This window comes from Rhipicephalus microplus, chromosome 5 (assembly GCF_043290135.1).
Source record: "Rhipicephalus microplus isolate Deutch F79 chromosome 5, USDA_Rmic, whole genome shotgun sequence".
Taxonomy (NCBI): domain Eukaryota; kingdom Metazoa; phylum Arthropoda; class Arachnida; order Ixodida; family Ixodidae; genus Rhipicephalus; species Rhipicephalus microplus.
The window spans coordinates 153,492,911-153,518,684 of NC_134704.1; the positions used below are offsets into that span (position 1 = coordinate 153,492,911).

Here is a 25,774-nt window from a genome sequence, read left to right on the forward strand (position 1 = left end):
CTATCCGGTGGCGTATACTTCGACGATTCTCGTACGCAAGAAGCAAGAAAAGACAGTACTGATTACTTTGCTGGCAAGTGGCTGTCCTGTAATGTACGAAGAGCAGAAAAACCACCAACGCCAGCGGCGTTGGTGGGTTCGTTTTGCTTTGCAAGACCGCTACAAGCGCGGTCACGCCAACAGCAAGCTCGGTCACCTCTTTCACAAAATACGGGGGCGAAGTAGGCACAGAGTAGGTTAAACTCCCGTTGATTTCAACATTCAGTTACGTGCACTGCAGCATAACAAGTGAGTAGGGCTTGGCCGCCATTTTTCAAAATTTCTTGACTAGCGCTCCTATTGGTCCGCGGTGACCGATTCGGCGGCAGACGCCGCAAAAATCGGTCTGAGAGCGATCGGCGCGGAGAGGGCCCTTTCGGCGGATCTCGCCGCCGCCGAACCGGATTCGGAGCACTTTCGGCGGCCGGAATGCTCAGTGTGAACGTGACCTAACTCCTGCGTCGTCGCGACAAGACGCCGCCTTTCTCTGTCAGCGTTCGCTTCCAGAGCGCGTCCCAGACAGGAAAATGGAAGGTGTCGTAACAGGAACGCCAATCACTGATAAAGAACTCAATGACGGATCATGGTCACATACTGCGTTGGCCATGCAACGCCGATATCACCGTCGGTATCCCGAGCACAGCTCAGACGCGGCCGACAATGGGACCACCGACACCCAACGCGGCAAGCCGACTCCTTGCCATGCACGACCACCACCCGCTCCAAAGCGACGCCCATTGCCCCGGTTACCACCGGAAGATTACAAAATAGTCCTGTTACCGCAGGGTTCTTTACACCTAGCCGATCAGGGACCAGCCCGCCTCTCTGAAGCCTTATGCGCCACTGCCGGATTCGACTCACCCGCAGTCTTTCACACCGACCAGATGCGCATTCCCCCGACCAACAACACTATCACTGTCAGCACACCTGGGGCCGAATTCACAAAGCTTTCTCTTTGGCTACGCATTTTCTTAGCCAAAAATTCTCTTATCTGGAGGGATTACTATAGCGCGGGTATGAATTCAACTTATTCGGCACTTAAGAGGGCAAGGAGGACACACGATAGCCGATGAAACGACAAGGAAAGAAAGAAGTGTGTGCCGATAATATCAAGGTAGCGCGCAAAGCGTCTAGCATCGAGAGTATACGATGATAGCCAATGATTTGCTGCATCTAGGTTTCAGTTCCGCGAGCGTCTGCTACAGCGCTTACGGGATGCCGCCTACGTTGTAATAGACGTTTTGGTGGGCTGTGCAAAGCCAAGCACTCGCCTTTAATCAACGACTGTAGCTAAAAAAAATAATTGCTCGATGGCCTTAAGCCACCGAGCAATCCATGCACTATCTCGCCAAGTACAAGTAAACAACACTCCAGGTTCACCACATAAATGAAACCACTCATAAATCGATGGATGCAATGTTTGAAAATGTGCCTCGAATGTCTTCCCCTATTTAACGCGACCAGTTACCTTACATTTCATTGAAGCTGCGCTGCTACTTAACTAATTCGGTGCAATCTAGCACGGTATAGTGGTGAACGTAAGGGTGTTTTGTACCTATAGTCAAAGGTAGCCTTTGTTACAATATTCTTATTACAAGACACATGAGCGACTTTGGTGCCTGCAGACGAATTGAGCGGAAATAGATAACAGCAGTAATCAAATGAAATTGTGAGCGCAATTTCGCTGGTTCCATGCACCGCAGCATTTTTATAAAGCCGGAATGCGAGAACGTGCATGCGCTTACGCTTAGGTATATGTCTACGTAAAATGAGGGAGACTCGTCGGGAGGTGTCTCAGTGCTCATGCTTTTCACAAAACACGGTGCAAATATTTCGTCCAGCGTTGTTTGAGTGCGCAAACAAAGCAAGGGACGTGTATACGAGTCTTGAGGTCGAGAGACGTTATCACACGCGCGAAAAGGATGAAAAGAGAGAGAGAGAGAGAGAGACTCTCGTTTCGGCTTCGCGAAAGCTTGAAATTGATAGATAATAAAGACAATTTTGTGGCCCAGCAGACGTCAGGGAAAGTCTCCGCAAAGCAGCGTCAGATGCTCGGAGAGCATAAAAAAGTGGAGTACGCGTTATATGGGAGTGACAGCCACTCAGAAAGCGAGATGAAGTGTGACTGTCCTTAGATGTGAGAATCAATGCTAATTAGGAGAGTTGAGTTAATGAGCCAAAACTTTCCTAAATAACGATAATGGAAGCAAACTGAGCATTCATCTAGTGAAAGTGACACTCGTGACAGTGAACTCATAATAGTTGATTAGCGTTATCACAGGTCGATATATATTTTTATTTTCTTATTTATATTTGGCAAACTATGAGAAGGTAGCCTACGTTTGAGCCGGCTATCCCAACGTCATGACAGTAATGTACAAGATTAAATAGCGCACGGTTATACAGTCACACGTGGCGGTTTCTATCTTCTAGTAACCTTGGGCAAACGCATTATAACTATTTTTTCTATTTTTGACAAAGTTTCACCACACGTTTTTGCATTTGGCTTCATTCGAAGGAATGACGATATATCAGCAATAGGGCGAATGCAAGCACTGCTGCAGTGGACGAGTGGTTACAGTGCTCAACTAGAATCTAGCAGGTACTTGGTTCGATTCGCAGAATCACTGAGCATTTTTCTTTTTTTTTTCAAGAGGTTGCCCGGTCTGACATTATGCGTGGTGGCGGGTACTAATTTTTTGAGAAGTAGGCTTTCGCACTTGCTTCTTTCACTCCCCTTTTGACCCAAAACCGCTGTACTGTGCTCCTTCAAAAATTAAACAATTCAGGGTTCATAATTTTCTCCTCCATCCTCTCTTATCGCAAAAGTGTCCAGTGCTGAAATACCAATATCATACCTGGTATATTACTTTTCACGTGTTTGGATATTCGACCAGCAAGCAGTCTTCACGGTGTTTTGAAAAAATCTACACATGCAGTGAGCTAACTGCTTGCAGCCAAGTTGACTGCCTTTATAGGGACACGCTTTCGTGCTAATTTGGTGGGCATCATCACATGCAGCAAGACCATAGAGCACGGACAGTTAGAGCTGACGCAAACAGAGTGATTAGTTTGTGTCTTTTCTCCCGCTATTTGTCATGCTGCACGCTTCAGTGTAATGTCGCTGTCAATGGTTAAAATGAACTATAGCAGTTAATCGAGTTCTGCTGAGAGGGTCCCCTATTGTCCGGAATGGAACAGAACAATGGCAATTTGATTTGTGTGATAAAGAGATACCCTGCTTTTGGTTACTAGAATAAATTTCTAAGCTGAAGTTTATTTTTTATTAACAACAGGTGCATGGACAAAATTCGTGTATTCAGCTTGACTAGGTTTGTGTCCTTAATTGTAATTGCGAACCGGTATCACAGTATGCATAAATACCACACACATATACAACCACGGGTGATAGCTTGCTTATTCTGATTAAAATTGAAAGGTTGAAATCGACATATTCAACCAACGCATTGTGTACGAGATATGCCATGTAGAGTAGCTATGCTCTAAACTAATCTTCGCAGGTTCGTTCCATTTTACCCAATTTCTTGCCCATGACTGTAGGTTGGTAAATGAAACAACTTCTTCGAACACACATATTCTGTGTAAGGTTACATTTATTTTTATGCAGTACAAAACAAATTGAAATGTATAATGGCTCAAAAGAGAAATAACTAGAAACAAATTCAGCCAAATCATTACCAAACTTACTCACCAATGATAAACGGATTCTCATTTAAAAGATACATACATACATACATACATACATACATACATACATACATACATACATACATACATACATACATACATACATACATACATACATACATATACGCACACACACATATACATATGTACACCCATACATACATACATACACTCAGGTGTAAATATTAAAATGAATGGCTATAAAACAACAATTCTAATACACTCATTTTGAATACACTACAGAAAGTAACTTACGAGAGAAATCCACCGGCACTGTTATGTCTGAACACGGTGTTTCTCGAACCATCTCGCAAAAGCTTGATGCATAGTTTTCCGCTGCTGCCCAGTGACAAGCAGTTTTTATAAAAAACACAAGAATAAAGCCCTTGACAATGTCATGCTAAAGAAAAGGGCTGTGCATCAATATTTTGTACATATTTTCAATATCACTCTGTTTATTTACATAGCTTGGCTCATTCACAACCCACTAACAAAGCATGTTAGGTCACTTGGGCTGAAAGTTGGCACAGCGCGAGTAAACTCTAGACATTACATGAATAATAAAATTATAAGCTATTAAGCTCCTTGGTGCAAACAGTGTTTATACTGACAGCTATAGGTGCCATTTCGTTTCCCCAAAACACTTCTCAAAAGTAGAATCAACTTTATTTAGCTAAAAGTTTCTATTCTGGCGCGTCGTGGTGGCTCAATGGTGGAAGTGACTCTTTCGGCCAAGAAAACAAAGACCAATTATTTTTTCAGTTCGTGAATTCACCCCATGCTAACATTGAGGCAGCTGGTAGGAGTGCTTTTGGAGAGAGGAAACCACCACATTCCCACCAGTTGTGGCCTTGGGTAGCTACTTCACTTGGACAAAAATGAGAAAAAACACTCCTCAAGAAGACTTCAAAGTTTGCACATCAACACAGTTCCCATACAGCTGTCTATTAGTCTGCTTGAAAAATATTGAGTTTATTGGTGGGCAAAGACTGTACACTATGTGAGGTGATGCTCCAGTGCACTGCATGTATGTCTTGCTGCTGGCCTCAACTGCGATGTTGCTCAGCACATATGTGTAAAATAACAACTAATACTATGCCACTGCAAAGTAATTATGTGTTATTTGCATGAAACAGGGACCACAATAAAAGAACATAACGACCTTTGCCTTCACAAAGTTCAAAAAATGTAAATAAATTTCCACAGAGTTTTTACAGTTCAACTGAGGATAGTAATATTGGTTGTAAACACATTCTTACTTCTACTAAGACACTATTTTAAGATGCCAGATTCAATATTAGAGTATACCAGCACTTTTGTAGGGCTAAACGATTGTACAGGCACCTAGAAAAACACAAGTGAATGCATGCTATAGCTACATATAAAAATAAATACTTTTATTTCTAGTCTGAGTAGAGCTGCATAGATGATAAGTAACTTGCATTACATTATGAACAAACCTATCCGAGCAAAGTATACATTTAAAAAGTTACACTTACACAGTAGATAAATAGACTGTTGAAGGATGGACAGGCAGTGGGATAATACCCAAGCACTAAAATGTACTGTTAAGATATACTAGGAGTAGTGATGGTCCTCTTCCTTCCAAATAAAACAATCCACATAGATTCACTTCCCAGAGCTTATACACTCATGGCATCATTGGTGCTATACAAATGAGTGTACACTGAAGGATTACATCGACTAAGTACATGATTACTGCATCCATGGCTTTACTTCTTGTACTACAAAGAATGCAAACACAGTTACCATTAGCGACCATGGATGCTGTGATTTCTGGCATGTAAATGTAGAGGTACCCAGGCACTTAACACACATGTTAAAAACTTCAGCTCAAAAATATTTGCCCACTAACACTACAGCAGCCTTTAAATTAGTGTCATAGTTTGGTATCTTCCATGCAAAATTTAAATATTTTCGAATGCAACAAAGGAACTGCTGAATAATGCACTGCTAAGAAGTTAAGCAGCAGCTGCTCCTGACATCACAATGTGCTCTTTCTGCTGTAGTAAACTTTGAGCAGGAGAACAGTCACTGGCAGTCCCTTTATACTTGTTGGTCTTCTGTGCTCTGTTCTTGATACACTGTATATGACCGTGGAGCACCGAACCCCTTGTTACCGCTGGAACTTAGAAAAATACAGATCATTGTTACAACCATGCTACATGCAAGAGTGTATAGTTGTCAATTATGTGCTCATATTTACAGATATTGTATTTTCAGAAGCCAATGACAAGCCTCAACACACACACACACAAACAGTGAAGACTGAAAATATATTTATTATGATACAAGAGCAAAACTACAATGTTATAGACGAAGGCATGAAACTTCTGACAGACATAAAAAGCCAATAGAGTTTCTTCTATTTCGGCTTTACACTAGGTGCGAGAAGTAGACCACAAATAAGTTCACTAAGAAAAACAAGTTAGACTGCATTACAACACAACAGCCAATGTTCATAACTTTAAGGCTGTCTAACATAGCCAGCTCACAATACCGCATATAGGAGCAAATGGGCAGTCTAGAAGACACAAAGAACTTGTGGATTATGAGTGTTTTTGTTGCTGACATCTATTATTCTAAATGAAGAAAACCTTTCAAAAATGCAGTTCATCAGGGGAAATAATCATATGCAACAAACACAACGGGCTCCTACAGGTGCCACCAACACTCACCATTATTGTTGATACCAGTGTCTTGCCGGATGGATATGCTGCGTCCTGCACAGAACACCGAAGGAGCGCTCCATGACTTGGATTGCATGTGTGCTAGCTGCATCGCTCTGCTGCTGAAATAGGCTAGCAACGGACAGACAAATGAGAAGCCATGGCTTTGAAACACACTGAACGTCACCTTTAGAGATCAACAATGCATACTTAGGTCAGGTACAATTTGTAGAAAAATATATATCACTATGCAATCGTGGTGAACATGTTCGGCTGAAACACAAGCAACAGCACTGAGAGAGAAAAAGCTACATTAGGTAAAAGATGCAGTTACTGGCCCTATGTCATTTGAGGCTTATTCAATAGGTCTTTCTCCTTGCAAGTTGTGAAGAGCCAGGCAATTTTCACCCACTTGCTATTTCCTTCCAGAGCACTTGATCCACAGAGGGAGTCACAAGCTCGAGAGCTCAATAAGGAATCAAAGTATTTGTGCTCGTTTCAAAGCACAAGCTTTTTAGTCTCAGATTATGGGAGTTTCATTCATAAGCTGCAGGATTTCAGCTTTCAACATTCTCAATTATCTTGCAATTTAGTTCTATAAATGTTGAATAAGAATTATGTGTAAGAATATTACAGGTATCCACTGAAAGCAACCATGCTTGGGTTTTCAATTTGTGCACAGTAAGTGGTGTTCACGAAATCGTATGTATTAAAGAAAAACTAACCTTGCAGCCAGCCGTTAGGCAGTTTTGTGCCCTCGAAGCTCCCAAGCAGATCGCAGTCCTTCCAGATGAGGCTGCCATGCATGCTTCCACGCCACATCCGCTGAATGATAACAGTCCCAGCAGTGACAGAGGCTTGCACAGTTAGGGAGAACGTGTCCTTCCTATTTTTGTACAGGTGCTCCAAGTAATGATGAGAATTGATGTGCCAGAATGTGCAACCGATGCATCATCATCATCATCATCATCATCATCATCATCATCATCATCAGCCTGACTACGTCCACTGCAGGACAAAGGCCTCTCCCATGTTCCGCCAGTTAACCCGGTCCTGTGCTTTCTGCTGCCAATTTATACCCGCAAACTTCTTAATCTCATCTGCCCACCTAACCTTCTGTCTCCCCCTAACCCGCTTCCCTTCTCTGGGAATCCAGTCAGTTACCCTTAATGACCAGCGGTTATCCTGTCTACGCGCTACATGCCCTGCCCATGTCCATTTCTTCATCTTGATTTCAGCTATGATATCCTTAACCCCCGTTTGTTCCCTAATCCACTCTGCTCTCTTCTTGTCTCTTAAGGTTACACCTACCATTTTTCTTTCCATTGCTCGCTGCGTCGTCCTCAATTTAAGCTGAACCCTCTTTGTAAGTCTCCAGGTTTCTGCTCCGTAGCTAAGTACCGGCAAGATACAGCTGTTATATACCTTCCTCCTGAGGGATAGTGGCAATCTACCTGTCATAATTTGAGAGTGCTTGCCGAATGTGCTCCACCCCATTCTTATTCTTCTAGTTACTTCAATCTCGTGGTTCGGCTCTGCGGTTATTACCTGCCCTAAGTAGACATAGTCTTTTACAACTTCAAGTGCACTATTACCTATCTCGAAGCGCTGCTCCTTGCCGAGGTTGTTGTACATTACTTTCGTTTTCTGCAGATTAATTTTAAGACCCACCTTTCTGCTCTCCTTGTCTAACTCCGTAATCATGAGTTGCAATTCGTCCCCCGAGTTACTCAGCAATGCAATGTCATCGGCGAAGCGCAGGTTACTAAGGTATTCTCCACTGACTCTTATCCCTAACTGCTCCCATTCTAGGCTTCTGAAAACCTCGTGTAAGCACGCGGTAAATAGCATTGGGGAAATTGTGTCCCCCTGCCTTACACCCTTCTTGATTGGTATTCTGTTGCTTTCTTTATGAAGCACTATGGTAGCAGTTGATCCCCTGTAGATTTCTTCCAGAATGTTTATATATACTTCATCTACGCCCTGATTCCGCAGTGTTTGCATGACGGCTGATATTTCTACTGAATCAAACGCCTTCTCGTAATCTATGAAGGCTATGTATAGTGGTTGGTTATACTCTGAGCATTTCTCTATTACCTGATTGATAGTATGAATGTGGTCAATTGTTGAGTAGCCTGTTCGAAATCCTGCTTGTTCCCTTGGTTGATTGAATTCTAATGTTTTCTTTACTCTGTTAGCAATTACCTTTGTAAATAGCTTGTATACTACAGAGAGCAAGCTGATCGGCCTGTAATTCTTCAAGTCCTTGTCATCTCCTTTCTTATGTATTAAGATGATGTTAGCGTTCTTCCAAGACTCTGGTACTCTTCCCGTCAGGAGACACCTCGTAAACAGGGTGGCTAGTTTTTCTAACACAATCTGTCCTCCATCTTTCAGCAAATCTGATGTTACCTGATCCTCACCAGCAGCTTTGCCCCTTTGCATGCTCTCCAAAGCTTTTCTGACTTCTTCTATCATTACTGGTGGGGTGTAATCTGGGTTACTGCTAGTTGTTATAGTATTAAGGTCGTGGTTGTCTCGGCTACTGTACAGATCTCTGTAAAACTCCTCCGCTATTTTAACTATCCTATCCATATTGGTAGTTATTTTGCCTTCTTTGTCCCTTAGTGCATACATCCTACTTTTGCCTATCCCAAGTTTCCTCTTCAATGCTTTGACACTTCCTCCGTTTTTCAGAGCGTGTTCAATTCTCTCCATGTTATACCTTCTTACATCGCATACCTTACGTCTATTAATCAACTTCGAAAGCTCTGCCAGTTCTATTTTGTCTGTTGTACTTCACACTTTCATGATTTGACGCTTCTCAATTAGGTTCTTCGTTTCTTGGGAAAGCTTGCCAGTGTCCTGTCTAACTACCCGGCCTCCAACTTCCACTGCACACTCCGTAATGATACTCGTCAGATTATCATTCATTGTATCTACGCTAAGGTTGGTTTCCTCACTAAGAGCCGAATACCTGTTCTGCAGCGACACTCTGAATTCCTGTACTTTCCCTCTCAGTGCTAGCTGATTGATTGGCTTCTTGCGTATCAGTTTCTGTCGTTCCTTCTTCAAGTCTAGGCGAATTCGAGACCGTACCATTCTATGGTCACTGCATCGTACCTTGCCAACCACTTCCACATCCTTCACGATGCCTGGGTGTGCACTCATTATAAAGTCTATTTCGTTCTTATTTTCGCCGTGAGGGCTCCTCCAGCAGCGATGGCGTAGTGGTTAGAGCATCCGCCTCGCATGCAAGAGGTCCGTGGTTCAAATCCCGGTACCGCGCAGTTCCCAACCGGATTAAAAAAAAAACCGCGTGTTGATGGAACTGCATTAGGAGGCCTGGGGTGCGGCCTCACCGGCAAACACCGCCGAGAACGCACTCCCTCACCAGAGAAGGATTGGCCACCCTGGTGCAGTATCTGGCCACTACCTCCCACATGCTTACGTCAAATAACTCACGGCCCTCAGTCCCCAGCAGCTGCGAAGCAACTGACCACGGCGGCGGTCAGATCTGCAACGCAGCAGAGGGTGCTAAGAATCTCTGGATCCGGACAGGCCGCCATTGGAACCTGAACTTGGCAACGTTTAACGCTAGAACCTTATCTAGTGAGGGAAGTCTAGCTGTACTATTCGAGGAGCTAGAGGGTGTTAAATGGGATATAATAGGGCTCAGTGAGGTTAGGAGGACAGATGAGGCCTATACGGTGCTACAGAATGGGCACGTCCTTTGCTACAGGGGCTTGGCAGACAGAAGAGAACTGGGAGTGGGGTTCCTAATTCACAGAAACATAGCTGGCAACATAGAGGAATACTATAGCATTAATGAAAGGGTGGCAGGTATCGTAATTAAACTGAATAAAAGATACAAAATGAAGGTAGTACAGGCTTACGCGCCTACATCCAGCCACGATGACGCTTCAGTTGAAAGCTTCTATGAAGACGTGGAATCGGCAATGAGTAAGGTAAAAACACAGTATACAATGGTGATGGGCGACTTTAATGCAAAGGTAGGGAAGAAGCAGGCTGGAGACCAGGCAGTAGGAGATTATGGCATCGGTACTAGAAACGCCAGAGGAGAGCTACTAGTAGAATTCGCAGAACGCAATAATTTACGGATTTTGAATACCTTCTACCGAAAACGAGAAAACCGCAAGTGGACATGGAGGAGCCCTAATGGCGAAAATAAGAACGAAATAGACTTTATAATGAGTGCACACCCTGGAATCGTTAAGGATGTGGAAGTGATTGGCAACCGATGCATCACAGGACCTTAACAAACCAATCTCTGTGATCTGTGAAGAGCGAAAAACGAGATATTTAAAAACAATCATTAAAAGCACTCACTTCTAATACTTATTTGAGGAAGCTATCACTTCGTTAAAGTGACCAAAATCTGCTATAATCACTTTGAAATAAACTGAAGCCTCATGTAAAATTTACGTACCGCAATATATATGTCCTACTGAAGTATAGTACTGCCACAGTGGTAATCGTCTATAGAACTAGTTTTCCAAAATAACAATTTTTTTAAGTGCAACCTGGCTCCTGAAAAATAAATTCACATTAACTTTCCAACTATCAAACGTGGTCAATCGACAGGCCCAACCTCATAATCAAACAAGAGCCCACTTGTATCAAATCACAAAAAACTTTTTATGTATTTGCTCCATAATATATGTATATATATAACAGTAGTAGTAAATTTTTCATGCTTCAACTTACCATAGAGAAACATTACATCTGATGGGCTGAAAAACTTTCACACGTTATAGAACTGCGTGAACCATAGTACCGGTGAAATTTAGTTCTGCAAGGTGAACTCACCGATGGCAGCATTTAGTAGCCGTCGGTGTCATGAGGAACCAAGTACGGCCAACAGGCAAAGAGCATCTGCAGACTGGAAGCTGCCAATGACAGCAATGAAGGGCTGGCCAGGCGTGCACGTCCATTGATAAAGCGTAAGAACTGGCCATGACAGGCTGTTGTCAAAGCTCTAGTGCCGTGCAAAACGATGGCCAGATGAACTCGCAAACCTGTATATAGGTGATATTGGCCCACAACTTCATCCAAAGCAAGGCAGCAGTGAAATCTTTGCTTTTTCTGGGGGCCGGAGGGAAGCTTGACGTTCACGGGCTATCGCTGCCACATTGAACTGTCAAGTTGTTACCGAAGAACAGCCTAGGCGCGCTTTCAAAGTAACACGATCCACAACAAAATGTAGCATCTCGCAGCTTTGGTTGATCACATCACAGCGCTAGGCCTGGGGGCCAGAGGGAAGCTTGACGTTCACGGGCTCTCGCTGCCACATAGAACTCTCAAGTTGTTACCGAAGAACAGTCTAGGCGCGCTTCCAAAGTAACACGATCCACACCTGAATGTAGCATCTCGCAGTATTGGTTGATCACATCACAGCGCTAGGACTATGGTTATCACAAAAAGGAGAAGTGACGACTTACCAAACAAAAGCGCCAAGCTGCCCCACCACAACTTCACAGGGCAAAACAGTTATCAACGCTGTCTTTCAATTTTCGGTCACACGAGCACAGCTTGTTCACAAGTCTTGGAACGTCAACACAGCACCACTGTTCACAACGAACATCATTTCACTCCCGAACAGTACATTGCTCTCAAGTAAATAGAAGCGTACGGGCTAACTAGTGGCGAAGCAAGAACCGAGCGCGTAGTTCATACGTTTCCGTATGTACTTGGGGTCACTCAAGTAACGTGTCAAAACGCTGTCAATCCAAAATGTCGCACAGCACCCAACTGAGAGACTGGAAAGTCAAGCGAACGAACTGTTACCGGCACACAAACACACATTGCAGGCTTCTCGAGTGCTAGTTGCCGTCGATACATCGACGCTGATCCCCGCTTGATAACCACACCAACGCACAGGCTTTGCTGCGCTTCACCGTACACCATTGCACTGCCACAGCTTTCCGCACTGCTTACACGCACCGAAAGAGCTGCTGTAATCACAACACATCCGGTCAAACGCTGAAGTAACTCGTGCGAGAAGCGTTTGCTGAAAGTCGCACCGACCGATATGCTGTTTACGACGCCATGTTGTTTTCGACAACTGCGCAGCACATAAGAGAGCTCTTAGAAAGTACTTGCACTATTTTCACGGTGTGACAAAATTTTCTCTTATGTGCGAGGGGGGTGATATGACGAACAGGACAGGCGTGCCAGATGAAAGAAGTGTTTTGGCAACGTCACGGAGTGAGCTGATGTAGAGGGTATTGCTTCACAACCAATCATAAGCTGTGCCTGTCGGCCAAGCCGTCGTCTGCTCGTGTTTGTCGTCTGCTTTGATCAGAGCATGCGACAGGGGATTCGCCTTCGCAACGCTATTATTCTCAGGTCAAGTGGTCGCTGCGTCGCACAAAATACATGTCAGTGGCTCGCTCTACCTTTTAATGATGTTCGTGCGCCAAGTTAAATGGCTGGTAATTGACGCAGGGATGAATTCAGCCAAGGTTTGCTCCAGAATCGTGAGGGTTTGCATATTTTCGGTGCCATACAAAGTTACTAGGGTCATTTCATTCCGATTGCTTGCCATAATATCACGGTCCACATCGGTGTCTGAACAGTGAAGATGAAGATGCATGATTTGTTTGTAGTTCCATGCGAGATCACGCACACCCATAATACGCTTTGGTTTACAAAGTACGCTTTGTTCCAGATCGTCCCAAAGTGTATCGGCAGCTGTATTTCAGAGATCGCAACCATTGGACAGTTAGAGCCAATGAAAGTACACTAGAGCACAAACTTTATGAACCACTCACTGAAAACTTCCTCTCATTTTTATTTCCAATAGCGTGCAAAGAATGTGCTCCCATTAACCTCTTTGGTGGTAATTTCCACCAATGAGGCAAGGATCTCAAGTCGCACTTTTAATTGGCTGAGATGGGGCGCAACACAACAACATAACAAATAAGGTTGATCCTATGCCATGCCGCGTTCGAATGCACCGACCATTCACGTATCACATTGGTTTTCATCCAGCCACAAATCTTTACATGCGTAGTTTTATGCCATTGACGCCCAATAGAATTCTTCAATTACTGCGACTTCGAACTTATTGGACGATGGTGGTTGTCAACACCATCCACTGCGTACAAGGGAAACAACACGCGAAGCTCAAAGCGCCGAAAGAAATAAAAACGCACCAGCAGTCATCAGGCAGCCCTTAATGGGCGTGAATTAACTCAAAACCAGCCAGGGCACCAAAGTATACCGCCGCGGCAGCAGGTTCTAAGTAGCCACATTGTTCCTAAGAGTGGTCCGGACCACTCTTAGGATTTTCTCTCAGCCATGCTGTTTTTACGCACAATTTCGCTTCGTGAATCCACTTACGAGCACTTTTCGGTGACGTAAGCAAATATAGCAACTGCATCACCATCGCTGACATGTTCCCGGGCAGTCACAGCGCGCTTTATTTGCAGCGGCCGATGTGTAACGATGGCCTCTTACGACGTTTTTTCGTTTCGTGAATCGACTTACGCAACAAAATTTCTCTTGCGCAAAAATGTTTTCGTAAGTGAGTTTTGTGAATCCGGCCCCTGATGTGAACCGTGCAATGGCTTACCTGAAGATTAACCAAGTGAAAATTGCCGACCAATCCAGTGCCATGGCTTTGTACGCCCCTGCACCCGACAACTTGGTTAGAGGCATAATATTTTAGGCATACAGCTTCGAAAGTGATGACCAGATTTTCAACGAGGTTCGCGCCCGCAATCCAACTATCGACATCGTAAGCGCTCGGCGACTGGGAAAGACCAGACATTTTGTCTTAACCATCGCTGGTCATACTCTACCAAATCATGTTCGCTACCTTGCTTTTACGCTCTTAATATTTCCCTTCAGAGAACGGGTAGAGGCGTGCTTCAATTGCAGACAAACTGGCCATAAGACCGATGTGTGTCCGAAGCTGAAACAAGGTAACGGTCGTCGTCGTGGCGAAAGCCACCCGCAACCTACCGACAGCAAAGAACTCACTTGCCGGCGCAATGCGTCGTTTGTAAAGGTGATCACCTAACCGGCAGTTGCACTGTAAATACCGGTTCCTAAAAAAAAAAGCTTCCAGGAAACGACAAGAGCACCGACAAAGCAACTCAGCACCTTTCCGAATCCCAGACCGAGGGTACTACTACCGACAATAAGAACCGTCAAGAATCTTTCCCGCCGCTTGGGGGAAGGAGCACCAGTGCTACCGGACCTGACAACGGAGCCCACTCCCGATCCCCGTCAAGGACCCGGGATCACCACAACAGACTTCCGGCCGCCCCACATGCAAAGAGTGTTGGTTGGCAGATGGACAAGCAGCGACAGCTGCAGACACAATCCTTCGAAAACCAACAGGTGAGGGAGTTGGCAGAGCAGGTTGAACCATTGCAACAACAATTGACTGCTGCTAATGTTAAATATAAACAATTGGAACGCAAACAATCGCCCGCTAGCGCCACTATTACGAACAATACCGAACAGATTGTGGCCTGTGCCACGCAAAATGAAAACAGTGCCACAGTGGACGTAGACGTGGTCAGGGGCACAAAACGTAAGGCTGCCAAACCAACAGCCGTAATTACCACCGCAGACCCGAGCGTCTCACAAATCAATGATGGAATAGAAAGGCTAGAAATTTTATTCGACAAAATGTCAAGGGAGCAAACAACTCAAAACCAACAGCTCACTGAGAGTATCGGTGCCCTTGGTGTGGCTCTCACTAACCTTACAGCTCGCTTAGATTCGCTTCCCGCTCTGACCGAGAGTGCTGCTGCGGCCGACGTAATCACATCACAGACGCCGTCCTCCACTCCCACACAGCCCATTGCTCACAAAAGTCCCAAAATACCCTCGACCCAATCTTTGAGGGCAACGCCATATTCACGAAAAGATCGCCAACGTGACTAGCACGCTCTTCTGGCAGTGGAGTTGCAGGAGCCACCGCAACAAACGGGCAGCTTTGCAATTCACCTCCAATCCACCGACTAGTCCCCTGATATAATTGCGCTACAGTAGACAGGCTATCCTGCGAAACTCTCTCAATATGCCGCATTCAACAAATTTACCAATGCCGGTAAGCAACCAGCTATTGCCATACTGGTGCCACGCAATCTCACGGCACTTCAACATGACTTGCGTTATCCAGAGGTAGCTCACACTCTCTTAGAACGTCTCCCCCACAAACGCTCAGATAGCAGTGTATACGTTGTAAATTTGTATAGTCCACCCAAAGATACTAGTACCCGCGTTGCTTTACTTCTAAGAAAAGTTAGCAGAATAGCGGGTCACTCACAGCTGATAATAATGGGTGACTTTAATGCCAAACATACCGGATGGGGCTACCCCAAATGTGACCGCAAGGGCACTAAGCTATGGGAAACGATTAGGGACTTGGGTCTTACCCTCCTCACGCTCCGCGACCGACCAACCAGGATTAAAACAGCGTCAGTTGCAACACAACCCCCGACTTGACACTTTTTAAAAGCGCTTACGCAGTTACGTGGGAAAACACAGAACGACATTTAGGAAGCGACCATTATCTGCTTTCCATCACCGTACCCACTAAAGGCTGCAAAAAACAAAATTCACTCTAAACACACGAAATGGGATTACTTTCGATTCTTGAGAGACATGCGCTTAATCACCACTATCGGAGATCTCAATGAGTGGACTACCGATCTCACTAATGATGCTAAACGGGCTACATGTGAAGCCCAAATGGAGCGGGACGGCCCCGTCCCGGTCTCGAAGCGTGTGCACCTGTGGGAAGCACAAGCCAGCCTACATGACCGATGGCTCCGCCAAAAGCACAATCGAAAGCTGAAATGCCGACTAGCGCCAATTGACAGGCACATCGAGGAGTACTCAAAAAAACTCGGTCAAACACAATGACATCAGCTATGCGACAGGCTCAATGGTCAGCTAGGAAATAAAAACACCTGGCATCTCCTCAGGCACTTATTGGATCCTGAGCAGACTAAAAGCACGTCGCGTGATAAAATGCCTAAGCTCGTTTACAAATACACAGGAACCAACCATGAATTAGTGCAAGAACTGAAAAACGGGTAATTAAACACACAGAGAGACTTGTCACAAGTGCCTGAATACTCCGGAAATACAAACCATGAGGTAGATCTAGATATAACTGAGGCTAAAATACGTGCTGTTTTGAAAAGTATTCGTACAACGGCTTCCCCAGAAGATGATCAAATTTCCAACAAAATATCACGTAACCTAGTCGATAAGTCTATTAAGGCAATCACTGACCTTATGAACAAATATCGGGCGTCTGGCACACTACCGCCAAGTTGAAACACGCTCGAGTAATATTTATGCCCAAGCCGGGCAAGACATTGAGTCTGGAAAATCTTCGGCCTATTTCCATTACATCATGTTTAGAGAAAGTGATGAAACATGTAATTCTGCGACAACTAACAGCTTATGCAGAGTCGAGGAACCTGCTACCCCCCACGATGGTGGGATTGGGCCATCAATTATCCACACAGCATATAATGCTGCAACTTCACAATGATATATTAAATCTTACACACACAGCGGCTACCAGGACCATCCTGTGCCTGGATTTCACTAAAGCATTTGATAATGTGTCCTATGCTGCTGTACTTGACAACTTGGCCCAAATGAACGTTGGCAGTCAAACTTACAAATATATCAGAACTTTTCTGCATGAACTAACCATTGGCGACCTAAAAAGTGACAAAATCACCCTTGGAACACAAGGCACTCCGCAAGGAGCCGTGTTATCACCATTCCTCTTTAACATTACGATGCGTGGCCTGCCCGTTCTCTTGGATCAGATCCCACACATTACGCACTCGCTTTATGCTAATGATATCACCATATGGACCTGTACAGGCTCAGATGGGCAAATCTGTGACGGGTTGCAAACAGCCGCCGACACTGTACAGGAGTACGTAAAGAAAGTGGGCCTTAGTTGTTCTCCCAACAAATCCGAGCTCTTAGTAATCAGAACCGAAAACAAGAAGGATGACCCCTACAGTGTAGCGCGCTCCTCAATCGATATCACAGTAAATGGGAACGTCGTCCCCACTGTTCGCACAATCAGGGTTTTAGGAATGCTCATCCAGCATAACACTCATAACATAGAAGCTATCAACAAGTTACAGGCATCCGTACAGCAAACGACTAGGCTTCTAAGGACAGTGGCAACGAAAAATCAGGGCATGAAGGTATCCGACCTATGCAAGTTAATCCACGCTATTGTAACCAGTCGAGTCACCTATTCGTTCCCCTACTAATAACTCGGAAAGAATGATCTGGAAAAACTAAACTCCCTAATTAGACAAACATATCAACGTTCCCTAGGATTTCCCAGATACGCAAGCACAGAAAAACTACTGGGCCTTGGTATTCACAACATAGTGGAGAAACTAACAGAACGGCACCTAACGGCCCAAGAAGAAAGGCTCTCACGAACCAAAGCAGGCTTGCACATACTCAACCGTCTCGGACCATGCACTGGTTGCATTCTGAACAACAAGGTTTTTCTGCCAGTGGCAACTCGTGCAGACATTATAATTAAACCCCTGCCCAAAAATATGCTGGCTGGAATACATGACGAGAGACGAAAGGTAAGAACAGCAAACCTCTCAAAATAATTTCAGGATCGCCCAAACGTTCTGTATGTTGACGCCGCTCGACAAGTGAGAGACCGTTACACCATATGCGCGGTGACCGGCAATGGGGAACTTATTACTGCAGCCGCCGTGAAAACGGCCTCAGCATTAGAGGCAGAAGAAGCCACCTTCACGCTGGCCACCTCAATTCCGGCTACCAATTCCATCCTGAGTGATTCGAAAAGAGCGCTCATGAATTTACCATAGGCTGTGTTGGGCTGATCGTGGCCAGCATTATCAAAAATAAGAAACGAGACAATAAAATACACCTATAATAACAATGGGTGCCCGCTCACGCGGGGAATCCAGGGAATGAGGTGGCCCACCTCGTAGCCCGAGGTTTAATCAACCGGGACGTGGAGCTCTTCAGCCTGGACTTCCCGCAGGAAGGGATCACCACGTGTAACAAAATTACAGCGTATTACCTAGAGAACTGCAAGACATACGTGGCTCCGCAGGCAGATCTGTCAAGGGAACAGGCCACGATCTGGAGGCAAATCCAAACAGATTCTTTGCCAGCACTCATCAGCTGTCTAAAATTTATCCAGAAGAGATTACACCAAACTGCCGACATTGCAGGTGCGTGAAAGCTACCCAAAATCACATTCTTTGGGAATGCGAAAGTAACCCCCCACCAAGAACAATACTGCCAGCTTCCTCCCTCGAGGCGTGGGAGTCGCTCCGGTCGTCAGCTAACTACCGTCTTCAGGCAGAAGTGGCTAAATGGGGCAAAACGGTCGTGGCAATATTTTCGCCACCACCTTTCGAACCACCGGCAAATTAATTTTACCGACCTTGCTACGCCATCAATGAAGTTGTTTCTCTCTGGGAGACAAGGTCTTCTATACTCTATCTGAGCGGTTTGGTCGGACCAGCAACTAGCCGGATTTCAAAATGAAGCTGCTTCATTCATTCAACCGTGCGCTCGCTGGCGTTGCAGCATGAGCACTGCTCCTTGGCAAGAGCAAAAGTGGTGAGCGGACTCTATATTCGCCGTGGACGTCTGTCAATCAGACTGATGAACGTGTGAACTCTGATACAAACTCGTTCCTTCTGAGAAGGCCCCAGCTAATTGATTGGCGTAATCCTCTGCGCGCTGGGTGATATCTTTGATTTTTTCTTTCAATTCACGGTTACGTTTCTGTCTTTTCCGTCTTTTTCTAAGGCTTCTTCTTGCTTCCCAAAGATGTAGTAGGTGTGAGTCGACCTCAGGGGCATTGCTTGATCGCGTAGTTTTTTTACTGTACCTTTCTTTTTGACGCCTTATTTCGTCACACCAATCACTCAAGTTTGTTATATCTGAGGCAGTCAACCTTTGCTGCAGTGATTTTCTGAACGCATGCCAATTAGTTATTTTGGCAACGTCAATCTTTTTACGTATCTGATCTGTGTGTATAGTGGTGCATAATATGTAATGATCACTGCCTAGATTTTCTAGAGTGTTGTGCCATTCCACCTCTTGACAATTTTTGCACATAGTTAGATCCGGTGTCGTGTCTCTGGAGTTACTGTTTCCTAGTCTTGTTGGCATTGCTGGATCTGTCAGGAGTGTCATACCTGTTTTCAATTTGCGTGGCTATGTTTCTGCCCTTGGCATCCTGAGTGAGGTATCCCCAGCTTGGGTCTTTTGCATTGAAGTCCCCCACCACTATGAGCGTGTTTTGCTTCGCTAGTTTTGCTGAATCTTCAAATAGTTTGTCGAAAGTTGCCTTTCTTTGTCGAGGTGGGCTATAAATGTTCAGGATAAAAATGCTTTTCTTTTTCTTCTCTTTATATAGGATTTCCGTAATGATATGTGGGATTTCGATTCCTTCTATTGGTTTATGCTGTATTCCAGTTATAAATTTGTGGACTAATGTCGCCACTTTCCATTCGTTGTTATTATTCACAGCTTCACCATGAGTGTCATAACTCTGCATGCTTGGCCTTATTCCCACCTCTTGGAGAGCTATCACAGCAGGTGGCCTCGGCTGCATGGCCACCAGCTGTGAAAGCTGTTCCTTTTTTCGTCGGAATCCCCGGCAGTTCCACTGCCATATGTCACACTCTTCCGTAGTTTTTCTTAGTCGCTTATGCATTGTCAGTATCTTCTTGTGTCATATTAAGTAGGCCCGGCCTGTTGTATGCCTTATCTGCTTTTTCCCTTATGTGGCTGCCATTGGTATGCTTTCTCAACGTCTTCATGAGTTCTATCTGTTGCGCTTGAATTTTTCTTTCCAACACGTCGAGTTTTCTGTCTACCTGCCCCATGACCTGTTCAACGATGCAGGGAACTATTTCTTTTACGGCTTCTTTCAGAATAGCTATCGTCAGCACAGTGTCACTGTTCAATATTGATACGCTGTGTTGCTGTTGCTGCTGCTTTCCTGCCAAGGAAGATTGAGTGGGTTTCTCTTGTGGTTGTTGCTGCTGCTGCTTTTGTTGGCTTCTAAGTTGCCTATTTTCTCTTTCTAAATTCCCCATTCTTACACGCCATAACTCTAGTTCTCGCTCGAGTCGTGCGAGCTGTGTGTGTGTTGATTGCGCTTGGTTTGGAGGAGGTTGGGAGGCTGCCGTTGCCCAGCTTACCCTTAATTTCTGGTGGTGGTGGTGGTGGTGGTGGTGGTGGTGGTGGTGGTGGTGGTGGTGGTGGTGCTGCTGCTGCTGCTGCTGCTGCTGCTGTTGTTGTTGTTGCTGCTGCTGCTGCTGCTGCTGTTGTTGTTGTTGTTGCTGCTGCTGCTGCGGCTGCTGCTGCTGTTGGTGGTGGTGGTGCTGCTGCTGTTGCTGCGATGTCTCCTTGAGCTTCTTGTTCTTGTTCGTTTTGCTTTCTTCTTGCCGATTGCCTTTGGGGCTGAAGTGGTCTCTGGAATTCGATCTGGACCTTGATCTCGAGCGGGAACTGGATCGATATCTGGAGCGTGATCCCGCGTCGGACCCCTCCGTTAAATCCATATTCTGCCTTTCGGTGCTTAACCACCGACGCTTTAGTATTCCTGGAGATCGTTGTCCATTTTCGTGTCTGAGCTGTTGTACCTGTTCTTTTCCCCCTTGGGGGACTTTCTTAAGCCTTTTAGTGCATTCTTTTGCCGCCGTTGGATGATCCCCGCCACATAGTGCACACTTGGGAATGCACTCGTGGTCGTTTGGAGGGTCTTTAAGCCTAAAGCCGCCACACACATTCACAGTGGGTGTTGGACAGGCGTCCGTTCTGTGGCCTTGGCTTTTACACAGTTTACAGTATTGTCTTGTGGGTTGGTATGGTAGACATGGCATCTCACCACCAAAGTAATACACAAAGCGCGGCACAATGGGTCCATCGAAGGTTATCATTGCCGTCTCAGATTTTCCCAACATGCGTGCTTGCACGATTTTGACGCCCTGTGTGCGTACTCTAAGGTTGTTGAGAAGTTGTGCACGGACGTTCCAGTCCGTGCACAACTCCTTTGAGAAACCCCACGGGTGTAGAAATGTAGGTATTCACGAGATGTCTGGTGTTCTTGAGGTCGAGCGCCTTGATTTTCAAAATTTGCTCGGCGACGTGCTCGTGCGAAGTACTTGCAATGATAATGTTGGATCCATTCCAGAGGCGCAGCCGGAATTTGTCACCTCTGCCTATTTCCGCGTCTCCACATGCACGTGCAATCGCTCGTGCCACTTCATATGTTTTCAAGTCTCTCACCACGAGCCCTGGTTTGGGTCGTATAATAATTTTCATATCATTCTTGGGTAGAGGCGTCGCACGTGAGCGTCGGCGGCCTCTCATGGCACTCGACGCGTCGCGTCTACTGCCGTGCGCCCGCTCAGGCGTTCCGTAACTTCCACCCGCGTTCCTCTCGCTGTCCCTGAAGCTGCTATCTGCCAGAGACGCTAAGTCATTAGTTGTTCTTTTCGTAAGATTTAGTGAAGTTTGCTGAAAATCACCAACTTGCCTGGGATCTTCCATGGCCCGCGCTTGCTTCCTTAGTCTCTTACGTTCGCGTAATGAAAGAGCAAGCTGCCACTGACCGTCTTTCGCCTCGTCGTCAGCTCCCTTTGATGCTTCATGGTGTTCGCTCGCGTCGCCGCTGGCTGACTCCACTTGTATCGCCTCGTCAGACGATGGGGAGTATTTGACGAAATCTTCTGCAGAGCCCAGTTCAGTGCTCAAATCTTGATCGTCCGTGTCCATGGCTTCCCTTGCCGTTACCTGGTCGTCGTCCGTTGGGTTATTGGCTGCTGCATTGGCACGCCCAGGAGAGTTGCTGGTAGTCGATGCACTGCTCCCCGGTCCGCCGCTAGTCCTAGCCTGTCGGCCGTGCATGCCAGGTCCTTCGTCATTTCAGAAGGGAAGAAATCGGTGTCGTTGTACCGATAACTTGGTGTCAAAATGATCACGTCATACTTCCAGACACACTCTGCATTTGCTTTAAAGAAGCCACGAAGTTTAACGCAAAAACAGGCAAAATTTTCAGGAGCCGAGACGTACGCGTCCGATCCGCTCGACGCCACCTAGCGTCCCTCTGCATGCGCATATGCGACGCGCTTTTAAATGAGAAGCATTTCTTAGCGAGCTTCGGCGACTTTGAGCATATCTATCTACCTATCTATCTATCTATCTATCTATCTATCTATCTATCTATCTATCTATCTATCTATCTATCTATCTATCTATCTATCTATCTATCTATCTATCATGACATGACTGTATGACGAGCATAATTGGCTAGTCATAACATGACTATCATGACATGTATGTCATGAATGTCATGATTTACAGTTCTAGGTCTCGCTGCTCTTGCAGAGTGGTTTAGTTCACATGACATGTTGGAAAATTGGCATGGTATGACATGACTGCCTGGGGAACACAAGTGACAGACCCTAACGTGAAACTCAAGACATGAATGTCATGTAAGTCATGATTCATGACTACGCGCCACGCTAATGGTACGCTCGCTGTCGTTTCGCTAGCTTCACATGTACCAAACTCGGTATTACGCGATGCGAATGGATGACATAGATAAATGACACATCCAAACATGATAATCACGAAATGCATGTCATGTAACAACATTACTACACGCCACACTGATGATGCGTTCGCGACCGTTTCACTAGCTTCACATAGGCCAAATTTTGTATTACGTGACGCCAATGGATGATGAAGATATGTGACTGGTGCAAACATGATAATCATCAGATGCGTGTCATGCAACAACATGACTACAGTCACGCTGATGATGCGCTCGTGGTCGTTTCGCTGGCTTCACATACACCAATAAAAGTATTATAGGACGTGAATGAATGACGAAGGTACGTGACCGTTGCAAACATGATAATCATTACATGCGTGTCTTGTAATAACTTGGCTACCTGCCACACTCTTGATCCGCGCGCGGCCGTTTCGCTAGCTTCACATGTACCAAATTGAGTATTCTGTGACGCGAAGGGATGACATACGTAAATGACACCTCCAAACATGATGATCATGACATGCGTGTCATGTAACAGCAAGATTAAATGTCACACTAATGATGGGCTCACGGCCGTTTCGCTAGCTTCTCATATGCCAAATTTTGTATTACGTCACGTAAGTGAATGGCGAAGGTATGCGACTGGTGCAAACATTGTAATAATGAGATGCGTGTCATGTAAGAACATCACTACGTGACACACTCAAGGTGCCAAAACACTTCAACGTGACCCGGCGCGCGCGTTTCGTCGCGTCACGCTGGCGATGCCACGCCAAGAACTGATCTACCTGGCAGATACTCGCAGGCCCACGCCGCGGTGCGTTGCTTTGATGCATGCGCGTTTTAGCGCGCCCGGCGTTCTGCCGTCACGAAGCTAAGCGGACGCGGTGCTGTCTAGGTAACGTCGTCGGCGCGAAATGCGGCATGTCGCATTTCCAGCCGGTTGCCACCGGGCCTCGCCGACAGACGCTGGTCGCGCCTAGTGTCAGACAATAGAGTGCTCGCGTTTTGGTAGCGTAGCGTCGCTGCGCTGAGCGTGGGTGCGCGTCAAAGTTATGTGCGCTTGCCGGTGTTTCGCTAGCTTCCCACTTGCCAAGTTTGGTATTACGGGACGTGAATGAACGATGAGTGTATGTGACTCGTCCAGAGATGATAATCATGATATTCGTGTCATGTAAAACATTTTCTCATTCTCCACTCTTAGCGCGCTCACAGTCGTTTCGCCTACTGCACATATACCGATTTTGTTATCAGGTGACGAGAATAGATGACGAAGGTAAATGACATGTACAAACGTAATAATCATGACATGAAAGTCACGTATGGCATCATTTATCCCAGAGTTTGAAGTGCACAATTTAAAGTGACATAATTTAATTTGCAGATTTTAAAGTGACATATATCAACCTTCCTCTTCCTTGTTCGCATATCATCGATTTACACTGCACGTGGGATCTGCTAATTTTTTTTATCTCTCTCTGTCCGTGTACGCGCTTATCCTTAAACGCCGACTCCGTGTCACAGCGTTCGAGTACGGCGTGGACAGCATGTCACTTGCTCACCGGTGCGCGTTCCTTGCAGTGCACTTGCGAGCGTTCTCGCACTCTTGTGGGCCGCAGACAGCGTTCTCGTCGACGAGCATCGCTTGAGAGAGCACAGCTTTTGGGCGTCTTTTGCACAGCCACTCCCCAGTCATGACAGGGGGCACTTCTGCACACAGCAGAACAACAAACAAACGAAAGAAGATGGCTCTGATTTGAAAAAACTGCCCATCTTAGTCGACGGTCCTTGACGCGATGACTGGTTCTATCGTAACCAATAAACGCAGCGCACTAAGGGGAGGATTTTAGTTTTTCGTACTGTTGGTTCGTTCATAAGAGGGTGTCACCAGAGCTCGGTAACATCCAGAGCTTCGCGAAACTCGGCTGATTCTGCACAGCACTCCAGGTTAGATCTCTGCCCCCGGCGAGTCATTCGCCCACTTTTCATTCTTCACGCTCACATTGCAAATACTAATCATAACATCCCCTATATATTTCGTAGCGTCATTTTATATTGCTTATACGCAGGTGCGATACCTTGAACACTGGGGACAAGTGGTTCTAGGAGCAGATCCTCATTATTTTACATGATTATTTGGTGTCCGTGTTTGAAATATTCGAATAAAGGGCGTCATGTTCTGCGAAAATTGTCGTTGAGTAATGGTGGGCTACGATTAGAACATGGTTTCATACATTTTTATTTTCCAGGGCAAACACACTGTGAGCTCCATATTTGGGAAACTGGTATAAAAAAAGAAGATAATTTTTATTCTGTGAGAAAGATATGCCTACGGTCTTACAACATTTTCTGCGGTGGAGAGAAGCCAATGGTTATTATGTATACAAGCAACTGCGACACAAATGAAACGGGATACGGCTCCTATTAGTTGTAGCGGCCTTGACCATTCATGACATGATCGACTAATTTTGCACTTGCAGAAAACAGAATTGTCTTTGGACGCGTCAAAATGAAATAAACTTCATCACTGTTCATTCATGTTCACCTCACTGAAGAAAACCTTATTACTGTTACGAGACAACTGCAAAGTGAATGTGCACGTGAAGAGTTCTTGATAATTTTATTTTAGGTATTGTTTGATTTATGGGCCCTTGCTCGGTTGCCTATAAAGTAGTGTGGCGAAAAGCAGTTGCACCCTCTCCTAACCCCCCATAAGGTTTTACGAACTTTTAAAGAA

At 45.5% G+C, this 25,774-nt stretch overlaps 1 protein-coding gene across 7 annotated transcripts in view; it reads left to right on the forward strand.

Moving 5' to 3' along the window:
• LOC142817981 (uncharacterized) overlaps window positions 1-25,571 on the forward strand; it is a 193,702-nt gene extending 168,131 nt beyond the window's left edge. For all 7 annotated transcript variants that reach the window (XR_012895456.1, XR_012895455.1, XR_012895454.1 and 4 more), the window contains one exon: window positions 25,287-25,571. Coding sequence is in view for 2 of the 7 variants with exons in the window: in XM_075896091.1 (XP_075752206.1) it covers window positions 25,287-25,465 (179 nt within the window). In the remaining 5 variants the exon portion in view is untranslated. The remainder of the gene's footprint in view (window positions 1-25,286) is intronic.
• Window positions 25,572-25,774: the final 203 nt, after the last annotated feature.